The sequence below is a fragment of the Gymnoscopelus microlampas genome (genome assembly GCF_963454915.1).
Source record: "Gymnoscopelus microlampas genome assembly, chromosome: 10".
In the NCBI taxonomy this organism is placed as follows: Eukaryota; Metazoa; Chordata; class Actinopteri; order Myctophiformes; family Myctophidae; genus Gymnoscopelus; species Gymnoscopelus microlampas.
In genome coordinates, this window is record NC_139947.1 from 30,269,006 (window position 1) to 30,281,930 (window position 12,925).

At 42.2% G+C, this 12,925-nt stretch overlaps 1 protein-coding gene across 3 annotated transcripts in view; it reads right to left on the minus strand.

Annotated features, from left to right (window-relative positions):
• tp73 (tumor protein p73) overlaps positions 1 to 6,022 on the minus strand; it is a gene marked incomplete at its 3' end in the record, with an annotated part of 29,970 nt that extends 23,948 nt beyond the window's left edge. The window contains exons 1-2 of one of the 3 annotated variants that reach the window (XM_084070458.1): positions 5,766 to 6,022; positions 3,817 to 4,065 (exon numbers count right to left, since the gene is read on the minus strand). In XM_084070458.1, the coding sequence (XP_083926584.1) occupies positions 3,817 to 4,065; positions 5,766 to 5,786 (270 nt within the window). In that variant the 5' untranslated portion in view covers positions 5,787 to 6,022. The remainder of the gene's footprint in view (positions 1 to 3,816; positions 4,066 to 5,765) is intronic. The other 2 variants (XM_084070457.1, XM_084070459.1) reach the window with 2 other exon arrangements.
• Between the last annotated feature and the right edge of the window lie 6,903 nt (positions 6,023 to 12,925).

Here is a 12,925-nt window from a genome sequence, read left to right on the forward strand (position 1 = left end):
CGCACGCACGCACGCACACACACACACACACACACACACACACACACACACACACACACACACACACACACACACACACACACACACACACACACACACACAGTTGTTATTTTTGGGGAATCCCCTCATAGAGACCTCTTTCACTCAGAGTGGCTTGACTAATCTCTTTTCCTTTTCAAAACCGACACTTCTAAAAAGGCCAGGCGGGCATGATCTTTGAACCCTCGAAAGAAAGAATATGGGCTCATCTGGGTAAGGATCCCCTCGGTCAGAACTGGCTGATGTGGCCAGGGATCAAGCTGATGTGGCCTTCGTGACCCAACTCCAGATAAGCGGGTGAAGATGGACGGATGTTCATGTGATGAAAAAGTATGCTTTAGGATATGTGTAAAAGCACTTAAATGCCTCCGACTGTCTCTGCCAATGGTATAATCAGACGCGCATCATAAAATCACTTGGCCTTAATTCCCATTCTAATCCCTGGATTTATGACAGCTCAGGCATCTGAATAATCACAGCCTTCTTCTGAATACTCATTCTTCTGCTGCCTCATCATCCACACTTAAAGTCGTGTGCCAGTCAGAACTCCCAACGTCAGGTTAATAACAGTGTCTCTGCTCTTACCGTGACACATAGGTTGTGTGGAACACTAATGTCTTCCCATTGCACCCCCCCCCGCCCTCCCCAGGAGAGAAAACAATCAAGGAGTGCTTTAATTGTTTTGGCAACTTATTGATGATAAGCCTTCTCTGCGTGGAAGTTTAAAATGTTCAACTATTTAGACTGACCTCTCTACAGTACATAGCACACCATTTGTTGTGCTATGTACTGTTGTGCAATCAGTTGCTGTTTACATCCATGTCTGTCCATAGTCCATACTCATATAGTATATGTAGTGAAGACATTGTAGGAATTTAATAATAAACAGTATTATTTTTTTTAATGAAAAATACATGGTCCCATTGACCTTTAATTTACTTTACTGACCACCAAATTCTTATCAGTTCATCCTTGAAGCAGTGGATGTTTTTGTGGAAAATTTGAAGAAATTCCCCCCTGAGATATGTTCACTTGGGGCATACAGACATACAGACGTATGGTCATATGGATGAACAGACATCCCGAAAACATAATGCCTCCAGCCACGGCTGAAGCCAGTGAAGGTATCCTATATTACAATTGGCTACTGGGAGGGCAGGCGGGAATGAAAACCTGTGCTAGAACTCTGAAACCAAGAATAAATCCAACCCCACCATATGTCTTGTTTTCAGTGGTTTTGAAACTATGAAGCATGCAAACCACACCCGATAAGAAGACTCCAAGAACTAGATTAGGGTGTGTTTTAACATCTCCTACTGTATGTCTTGGCAAACATAATTTGTCACAAATTACACTAAACAACTGGAACGCGTTACTGCAATCCTGCCAGATTTTCCAAACATTTGCAATCAGTTCCTTGGTAATAAAAGCGTGAGGGTGTTCTTCTCAACTCTTTAGATAAAGACATTTTATACACAAGTCGCAACTCGTGTTTGGACTTTATTTCTGTCTTCTTATTTTTTAATTTCCGCACTTTCCCAGAAGAGCAATTTCTTTTCATATTGGTCCCCAGTTCAATCTTTAACACACCTTTTTTCAGCACAATCTCCAAAAAGCATAAAAATATTAATTAGATTAAAAATCCTAGATTAAAAATCCTTCCTCGAGGATGTATTGTTGGTCTCCAGGAAGTTACGGTGTGTTTCATTGGGTGAGAGAATGACCCGAGTGGCTGAATGGAGCTTAAAGGAGAGGAGATGACAGACTTATTGGAGGCGAGGACAGAGCAGAGATCTAGGCGCCAGAGGTGACAGTCCAGAGTGTGTTTTAAGGCCCGGGGAATAAAAGAGATGGAGGGAAAGAGAAAAATAGAGCAGGTCAAAGACCACCACTTCAGTGGCCAGAGGAGGGGATCTTCTTACATCACTAAGCGCTGAGTAAAGAATCACCCCATGCATGAATACTTTTTAAAAACACAACCGCAAAGAGGCCCTGCACTTGTCAACACACACACAACCACACACACACACACACACACACACACACACACACACACACACACACACACACACACACACACACACACACACACACACACACACACGTGTGAGTGCACAAATGCACACACTCGGAACACACAAATGAAGGAAATGCAGTTGGTCTCCTATTACACAAAGGTCAACTATGTGACAGTCGGGGGTGACACCTTTATAACAGGAGACTTCTCATTGGGGCTGACAAATTACACAGCTCCCCTTTCACCTGTTTCTCTCAAAAAATACTACCTGGCCTCACCATCACTGTTTTGAATGTGTGTGTGTGTGTGTGTGTGTGTGTGTGTGTGTGTGTGTGTGTGTGTGTGTGTGTGCGTGCGTGCGTGCGTGCGTGCGTGCGTGCGTGCGTGCGTGCGTGCGTGCGTGCGTGCGTGCGTGCGTGCGTGCGTGCAAGTTTAATTTTCTTCTATATTACTTTAATAATATCTCAATCACTCTCATAAGTTTCATATTTGCTTGTAATTGTATGGTGCATCATTCAAAATGGGATCCCTGTGGTAAACAGACACCTCTCATCCAACACTTAAAGCGGTACCATGTAACTTCATGTATTTTTTTTATGAATTAAATGTAATTTTGTCCAATCTGTATGGTAGAGTATGTTAATACAATATAACTTACGCAATTGGGGTGGTTGTATTTTGTCTCCCTGCTCTTATATTGAGACATTAAGATTGTGTCAAAGGTCATGTCTCACCTATAGACACAGGATCTGACACAAATGTTTACCTGATGGTCAAGATTCAATTTATCCCTTGAGCAAGCAGGCAGGCTCTATTAGCTCAATGGTAAAAAATGCAACACGTGTGCAGTAAACCAGGTTCAAGTCCGGGGTAGAAGAGGAAAGTTACAAAGTGCAGCTTTAATGTTCTCTGGTACAGTTGTCTACATATTTTGACAGGCTCTGAAGTTCACTTCTACCTGCACAGCAAACAATAAATGAAATAAAACAAAACAGAATTACAGCTAAAATAAACTGACTATAATGGAATCTAATGGTAGACAAGATCATAATCACTTCTCATTTTCTGGTATTTTTGTTTTACTTTGCAGTATCAATGGAAGAATGATCTCTCTATCATGCAGGAAAAAGGTTTTGTTCATCTTAACAGCATACATACTGAGCACATGGCACCTTCACCTCACACTGAAGGCAAGTAAGGCACAGCACATCAGAGAAAGAAAGAGAGTGTGAGACAGTGAAAGAGAGAGAGAGAGAGAGAGAGAGAGAGAGAGAGAGAGAGAGAGAGAGAGAGAGAGAGGAGGTGGAGATGAGACATACATCTGAATGGTCCCGTTACTTTCCCTCTCCAACAACAGGCCTGTACTTGTGCTGGCACGTTGTGTGTGTGTGTGTGTGTGTGTGTGTGTGTGTGTGTGTGTGTGTGTGTGTGTGTGTGTGTGTGTGTGTGTGTGTGTGTGTGTGTGTGTGTGTGTGTGTGTGTGTGTGTGTGTGTGTGTGTGTGTGTGTGTGTACTGTATACACGTGCAAGCCTTTGATCATCTTTGTACATCAGAGAGAGACAAAGTTAGAGATAGGGAGAGAAAGAGAGGGACAGAAAGAGAAAGAGAGAAGTACAGAATACATACATACAGACAATGGCAACTCCCGACTCCCTTTCCCCCAAAACATCCAACCATTCAGTAAGTGCACATCACACACACACACACATACACACACACACACAATCACATGCGGCCCCAGGCCAGGGGCGGTACTTACGGTCCATGTGGCGGACTTGGCCGTGCTGGACTGCTGGAAGGACACCTGGAAGGTGTGTGGTCCTGGGTAGTCGGTGTTGGAGGGGATGGCCGGCGCCGGTGACAGACCCTCGAACGTGGAGTTGGGCTGGGAGTACGGTGAGGGCGTGGGCACGGCTGACGACGAGGCGTTCTCGGAGCTGTAGGGGCTGGCGGATGCCGCGCGGCTCCCCAGGCTCTCCATGCTGCTGCTCAGCAAGTTGTACTGGGACTGGTGGGGATGGAGAGAGTGATAGAGAGAGAGACAGAGAGAGACAGAGGGGGAGGGAGGATACAGGTAAAGGTGCTGCAGAGATGGGGCTTGGACGCTTAGAAGGGGGTCAGGTTACACAGGGAGTGGAACTGGTGGTAATTGCGTGTGTGTGTGTGTGTGTGTGTGTGTGTGTGTGTGTGTGTGTGTGTGTGTGTGTGTGCGTGTGTGTGTGTGTGTGTGTGTGTGTGTGGAACTACTTTGGTATACTTTTTACCCCCACACAGTTTGCTGTGTATAAGTCTGTGTGACGGTGTGTCCAGGGCAGGCTAGCAGGTAGGTAGTGTGTGTAATGCAACTGAAAGAAGCCTAATTTAAAGTCTGTCTTACGACGGCGTCGCATACTGATGAAAACTGATTCTCATGCGTGTTTGTCAGTGAGCGACCTTGTCGCCACAACAAAGTGTGAATCAGGCTTACGCGCGCGCGTGCGTGCGTGCGTGCGTGCGTGCGTGCGTGCGTGCGTGTGTGTGGTGGTAGCTGTGATTTCAACCTGATAGCCCCCTCAGGCTACAGGCTGAGTTGTAAAACACTGGCATAATCTGTGCTCTGCCTAATTGCCTGCCATTCCCCTCTTGTGCTCCCTTCTCCATTTGAGAGAGAGAGAGAGAGAGAGAGAGAGAGAGAGAGAAACCCACCCAGTGAATGCAAAACATTGAAATACTGCTGTCAACTTTCAAAAGTTTATACCAAACTAACCTTTCCTATATGGATGTATAACTATGCACAACTTTTATAGTTTCGTAAGATAGTCCTACCCTCTAAGTTGCAATGTAACACAGCTCTGTTTACACTTTTATTTATTCCCATTTATGTTTAATATTTAATTGTATACATTGTTTTGTTTTGATTTGATTGATTTGTTCACTTTTGCTTTGGCAATGGCAATGCCAAATGCCAATAACAAATTTGATTTGAATTGAATTGAATTGAAAATTGAGAGAGAGAGAGAGAGAGAGAGAGAGAGAGAGAGAGAGAGAGAGAGAGAGAGACGGGTAGGGTGTAGTGCTGTCGTGTGTGTGGTGATGCGCTTGTCAATGTTAGCAAAGTCTGGAGGGCCTTAACTTGCCTGTCAGTAGACGTGAATGTATGAAAACGCATGTGCAAGTATTTCCCAAACCAATACACCACCTTATCACACACACACACACACACACACACACACACACACACACACACACACACACACACACACACACACACACACACACACACACACACACACACACACACACACACACACACTTTTTTGAATCGAAGATCACGCATGGGTCCAAGCCCATTTGCTGTCATACATATCGATCCAATAAATAAGTCTAAATATTATCTACATAAACACTTAAAATATAGAAGGGTATGTCCACCATCATCAGTATAGTAGGAATCCATTGCCCTGATTATAACATCAAGCAATTTATATCAACAGCACTTAATTTACTGTACAAGCCCAAATGAACAATCAGCCAACATTGACACCAGTTGATTTGAGACCATAGGACATACGTTGAGACAAATGTATTTGAAAAAAAATTCTAAGCTGCCCATTGCCCAATATTGAGTGCACTGGCTGACACTGATGGTAACACAAGGCTGATATAGCTGCAGAGAGAGAGAGAGAGAGAGAGAGAGAGAGAGAATGAACAGAAAATCTGTTTCTCTACCTTCTTTTTCACGTAGTACATCCTCCAGAAGATCTGTGCTTGTCACCTTATTCACAAACTCTTCAGTCGGAAACGTCCAAAACACAGCAAAGAGAGGCGAGAAAGAGGGACCATAGTCTAACTACAGTTCAATAGAGATGTGCCTAAATGGACACACTGCATACACACACACACACACACACACACACACACACACACATAGACACATCTAAACTCACAGCCAGGTCAGGACCGGTGTAGGGAAAGAGTAAAGATACACTGACAGAATAAGAGAGAGGGATGGGAACCCAAAAAAAATGGTACGGTGTTCTAATTATGGCATGCCCGGACATAGACAGCAATGCCGGGGTGCATGTACACACACGCTCCTAAACACCTTGTGATGGCCCGCGCTAGGTAAACACTGTCTAGTCTGACATGCCCTTGAGAGAGAGAGAGAGAGAGAGAGAGAGAGAGAGAGAGAGAGAGAGAGAGAGAGAGAGAGAGAGAGAGAGCGAGAGAGAGCGAGAGCGCATGTTAGGAAGGAAAAGCACAAATGGTTGAGAGTTCAAGGGTCACAGCAGGAAGAGATTGTGGGTTTTCTATATATGGACAAAGGGTCTGCCTTCAGCTTTCTCAGTGTATCAATACAGCATTAAATCAGAAGAGCTGACCTGGACTCGGTCTTGGGAAGCAACAACTTGTCTGTCACTGTTGCCACCCACTGCAGTGAGAAATAATATAGCACTCATGGCAAGTACAAGAGAAATAAAGAAGAACATCATCCCATCCACTGTACCTTTAATTCGTTTAATTATTTTCCATTTTATTTCATTCTATAGTATTTAATGCAGAGTTCATATTAAGAGGCCAGTTTCAACAGAAATTACCATGGCCTGGCCAGTGGTGATTTATAAAGATAATACTATACTGTACCTCAAGCCTCAGGTTTAACTTAAGACTTAAAACAGTAACTCAGATACCAGAAAGGAGCAAACATTCATAAAATGGAGTAAAAGCAACCTGAGGACATGCGAAACAGCTTGTACGTAATGGTTCAGTTGAGGATGGAGGGAGCATGAAAGCACACTGATGGGTCAATGCCCTGCTTTAATGTAAACTCTGTAGGTTATGTGGGGCCCTGTGCACGTGTGCGTGTTTGCATCTGACCCTGACATAGGGACATGCCGCAATAAGTCATATAGGGACTTGTATTGGACAATGATTAAGTGACACTAATGTCAAACTCTTAAAAATAACTGTGGAATAACTGATTTTCCAGGCATGACAAACCTCAATAATCACTTCTTTCCAAGTTGTACAATAATATATATCAAGAGCTTCACAGGTCTTCGGAAACATATTCAACTGCTGTTTAGTTCATCGCTGTGAGATATCCATACAGTTTATTGAGACGAAAATATGTTTTGACCTGATGCCAAATATGGATCAACATGAATCAATATGGCTGACACTGTATGTATGCTTTGATGTCATTCTCTTCCTTTAGAAATACTCTATTCACTTCTGTAGCTTGAGTGTGTGATGCCTTTGAATTCAATGATGCCTACTCCATTGTCAAAGGGGCTTTCCGGGGACGAGGTAAGCCCAGGTGCTGGTGTCAACCCCAGAAAATAGTTTTCACAAACACACGCACACGCACACGCACACACACACACACACACACACACACACACACACACACACACACACACACACACACACACACACACACACACACAGGTGTGCTGGGTCTTAATACCATGACCTGCTTTGCAACAAGTCGAAACAGAACAAAAACCTCTACTGCCACTGTGTGAGTGACTATGTGTGTGTGTGTGTGTGTGTGTGTGTGTGTGTGTGTGTGTGTGGGTGTGTGTGTGTGTGTGTAATGTGTGTTAAGTGTTTAAGCTTCCCATCCCAACACCATCTAAGCTTCCCACCCCAACACCATCTAATGTCCCCTATGGGCAGCTATCATGCGTAGCTGCCACTCAAAGCCCAGCTCGGAGGGCTCCAAACATTTACCGACCCAGATAAGCCAGCCACAACAAATCAGTCGTCAAGATGATTGAAACACAACAAGCCAAAGAAGGGAAGAACACAGCCCCTCTAATGACCTGTGCTCACTCTTGTTTGTTGTACGCTAATACACGTATTTTAAACAGCATGGTTGTTTTAACACATTTCCACTACCTACCCCACTGGCTTGTTGAGCTGACAGCTGTGTTGAAAGAAATAAGGGACAATAACAGTGAATAACAAGGGCAAACTTGAGGTGTGCGCACAGTCACCAGTTGGCAGTGAAATGCCAACTTCCAACGTAATTACATCATTATCTTACATAATGTAGGAAACATAATGCTGTTAAGGTAAGGCTGGAGACAGGCTTTCAAATCCAATCGGCCTCAACCTTCTATGATAAATAGTTAAGTTATGTATGGCAATGTGTTAATCAATAATTGACCTTCTTGACCTTTAAACTTTGACCACCAAACGGCACCATACTGCAGGTTAGGTTCAAGATCTATTATATGAATTTCCATTGCCTTTTGTTGTGATTTGACAATGATACAGTGTACTCAGTTAATGTGGACAGAATGACATACACTACACTACACAGTATATATGCACAAACATCCAGCCTCATTAAATAGTTTTGCAATTAAAACAATGTATGCCATGCTCCAGAAATAAATAATATCCAATCCCATGCTACTTGCCGTATGTCTAGGCTACGCCAAATATTCTGTTAAGTAGTGAGGTTGAGTTGATTGACAGGGGATGTTAGCCTGGTATTAGTTGTGGAGTGATGTGTATAAAGGTTGCCCCCTGTTGGAAATATTTGGCAAACTGCAATTCAGTGCTTTGCCAATTGCCATTCATTCTAAGTACATACTAATGAGAATGAGTTCATGTATCATATATTATATACAGTAGTACATGATGTAATATACATACTTTATAATATATGATATCCACAATGCCATTGCCACCTGCATATAAGTGAATATCTATCATGTTTTCATTAATTACAAGGACAAATTTAAAAGGAATATTAAAAGTATGGTAAAAACAGTGTGTTCATTTACTGGTCCAATTAACATCGCCCATATAATGCAGCCACAATGATGCACCCTAAAATGTGTCAGTGGTTCAATAGTTCAGTATTTCAGTCTTTAAATAGCATAGCTACTCTTCTTTAGAACTAATTTGCAAATCTCATATGAAAAACATACGCTGAATAACAACTAAAAAAATAACATCCTTTCAAAGCGGAGTCACTTTAGTTTTCACCCACATGATAAATATTCAAGAAGGAAATATTTTTGTTTTGAGATGGTACTGTCAGATGTCACATCACATCACTGTCAAACAATCCATAAGTTATACAAGCAAGCAGACTAGGAGGTAATGAGCAAAAACACTTTCTACTTTTTTGCAGATTCCAATTCCATGGAAAAACTGGGGTCAGTCATGTTGAGCCAAAGCCAAGTTCACCAATGAATATAATAACTATGTCATGCAAAGACTCTTATTGTAATCATATCAATAGAAAATGTATAGAAGAATAGTCCCATAAAATATATTAACATAATATCACAAGCACTCAAACAAGGCACTAGATTAACATGATAAATAAAGTCACAGATTTACAGGAAACTCTGCTGAAAGGTGAAAAAGTCAAATATTGTCATATCTACTTACTGTGCCACAGTGCTGTATGGGCTCGCTAACGCACAACATCTTGGCAAGGTGGGACAGGTGAAAGATGCTAAGATCACCCTTTAACCCAGCACTCTTAAAACGTAAACAGATAGATGGTCAGGAACCTTATGAGTTGATGGCCAAGACACGGTCACCATTCTAAACCATGACGGCAAGACTCTGATAGACTCCAAGTACACCATTCCATAGAACAGAAAATGATGGAGAGATCAAATTAAAAGATACAAATTCTTCACTCTCTTCGCCTCCACCTATTCCACTCGCCTCACTCAACTACCCTTGCAGCTAACAACAAATCTTGGCCACGCCCCTTCCTTGCTTTTATGACTATTCATTAACTCTGCCAGGCAGGCCCGGGCTTGCCCTCTGATAGATCAGATTCTACCAATATCCTATATTTTAGGGGGAGGCAGCCTAGGTATGTTTGGGGGTTAATTACTTTTTCTCAATGGATTTCTTGGTGGAAGACACAAGGTAACAGAGCAACCGTGTCAGAGAAGACGCACTGAGGCAAGCACGCTGCAGGAAACTCCTGGACTCATATGAAATGTTTGACGACATGTAACATTTTTGAATAAAATGACACATGAAGGGGTGCCTCAGTGGCTCACTGTCTGTCAAAATGAAGCAGAAATGCCAAAAACTAATCGATAAGAAATTGTCACATGAAATTTGGGTCAGCACTTCCAAAAGCTGGATGATAAAATCCAATTTTTGCTTGGAGATTTCTAACCAACCATCAGACAGAAATGAATAGCCTCTATGGCTGCAGCAAATCTTACAATAAATGCAAGGAATGTCTGTGCGCATGTACATCTACTGTAATCTACGTATCTCAACGACTGGCCGACTTTAAATTCGGCACACAGGGAGGCTCTGGCAGAGGCCCAAATGAACCAATTGATTGCCATGGCAACCCCAGCCTAAGCTTGATTTGGCAAGTTCCCCACACCTGCCATTTTATTACTTCAGTCAGTCTACTTTCCACAATCAGTTTACACTCTTCAGACATTCTCCACAGACATTTACCACTGCACCAGGTCCAAGGACTTTCCAGAACCAATCCCCCCGATATGCCCATATATGGGCATGCCCAAATATGTCCATTTACTGATAACATCAGGGATCTCCATATATGGGCATAAAAGGGACAAAGACAGACAGACAGCTATAGAGATCTCCATATATGGAGATAAAAGGGACACAGACAGACAGACGGTTACGATGGGTTCTCTGACAACGGGTATTGCATAACAGGGTGGGGGATGTATTCCCTATTTTCATCGTTTCCAACTTGCATCGTTCCCGAGTAGGCCGGCCTGTCTAGTTCTTTAAATTACTCATAATGGCCCACAAGGCACTTTGTTAAAAGCCATTTTGTAAAGGTCAACATTTTTTAAAAGATGGCTGTCAAATACTGTATGCATGTGTGGACACGCGCACGCGCACACACACACACACACACACACACACACACACACACACACACACACACACACACACACACACACACACACACACACACACACACACACACACACACACACACACACACACACACACACACACATTCGTATTCCTCTACAGATGGCTCTAGTCAGAGCAGCTCTAGCCTGGTGTTTAATGAGGTTTTGTGCATGTTTTGTGCATCCCCTCCCCTTTAAGTCCCAGCAGGCCACTCAGCAGAACTTAGCCAGAGAGAGGGAGGGAAAATGCTGCTGAGGAGAGGGAAACAAACTGTATGCTGTAGGAGGGAATCTCCTCAACTCTGGAGGGAAAACAACAGTGGAAACCACATGTGGAATATTGAATAAAGCATTGACCTTATCCCAAAATAAATCGTGAAATTGTTCAGCCAGCAGTCAAAATGTTTTGATTCCTTATATATATATATTATATATATATACTATGCAACAAAGTGAAGCATTCACATTAAAGTTGCAAATAGCACATAAAATATATGTTTATGATACATAACTGAACCCACTAAACTCATTTAAATATTGATACATGTTGTGGTTATTCGATCTATTCAAACACAACTAAGAACCACAAAAAAAACGAAGGACACCTAGTGACAACTCAAGCTTTTTTTTCCATCATGTTGACATTAAGTCCTCATGAGGTATCCAAAATGAGCCAAATCCTCAATTTCAAACACATGGCATGACCAGACCTAAATTAAACCAACTAAACTGAACACAACCAGAGAGATATTATCAAGTAATCAATTAATGTACCTAAACTATTGATTCAATCAATGTACCTAATAATGTACCGTGTTGCAGATAACCTGAATAACTTCAAATATGAGGCAAAAAAACGAAGGAAACAAGCAGAACAGAATCTGAATGAGACCAAAACACTACAAACCGTCTTCCCGCTCATGTTCCTACCATCATATTGTCATTCACGTACCTGATGTGATAGCTGTCTGGTTGGTTATCCAACATAAATGCCCACTGAAAACTTGACACGTCACATTCAAGTCACGTTCAAACAAACAAGACAAAAATGGATCTAAACTGAGTTCCCTTTATGTTCCTACCATGACATTATCGTTCATGTCCCTCATGTGGTAGACATCCATGCAGACCTCTGTGGCGTTGCAGTGGCTCCCTGGGGTGCTAGTGGAAGGCACTGGGCGATTGCCTGTTTGGGTTCCTGGGGGAAGCTCATAGTACGTGCTGTCCGGTTCCCTAGAGACAGAGACAACACCAGTGATGTATATGTGTTGCCTAAAATCCATTTGTCTATTCTATTATTAGTGTTATTAGTATTAGTATTGGTAGAAAAAGCATTATGTTTTACTTTTGCTATTTTCACTTTTGAGTGCTGGAAGAAATATCTGTGAGTAAAAATACAGTACGGCTCTACATCAAATGGATCAGGGGTAGGGCTGAACAATTCATCCACAAAATAAAATAAAAATCACAATATTAACTACTACAATTGCCAAATCGTAAAGGCTGCAATTAATTGCATAAAAGACAGGAGGAGGTCTAAAATGGATTGCAGAACAATGTCTATTCTAGTACGATTTGGTCCATGAAGCAAGTACAATATTTATTTCATCACTATATGTATACTAAAAGGACTTATGTTTTTGCATGTTAGCTCACTGTCTTGATTTCAATTTGAGATTTTCTTAACTTTCCTAGAAGCCATTGGTTTCCATTAATTTCAGTGCTGTATGCAAATCAACTTGCAGAGCCTTGAAATTCTCTTTAGATAGGTAATCCGCTGAGTAATCCAACACACTGACTGAACATTAGGTTGCCTTTATTTTTGTCAAACTGAGCCGATCTACAATCAAGCCGATCGAGCATCGCAACACGAGTACACAACGCGTTGCAAGCTTCTAGATCTGCTATTTTCTGCAAAAGTATGACAGTATCTAATGTGGTAGTTATAGTCTACTGTAAATGTATGGTAAACAAAATGTAAGCAAA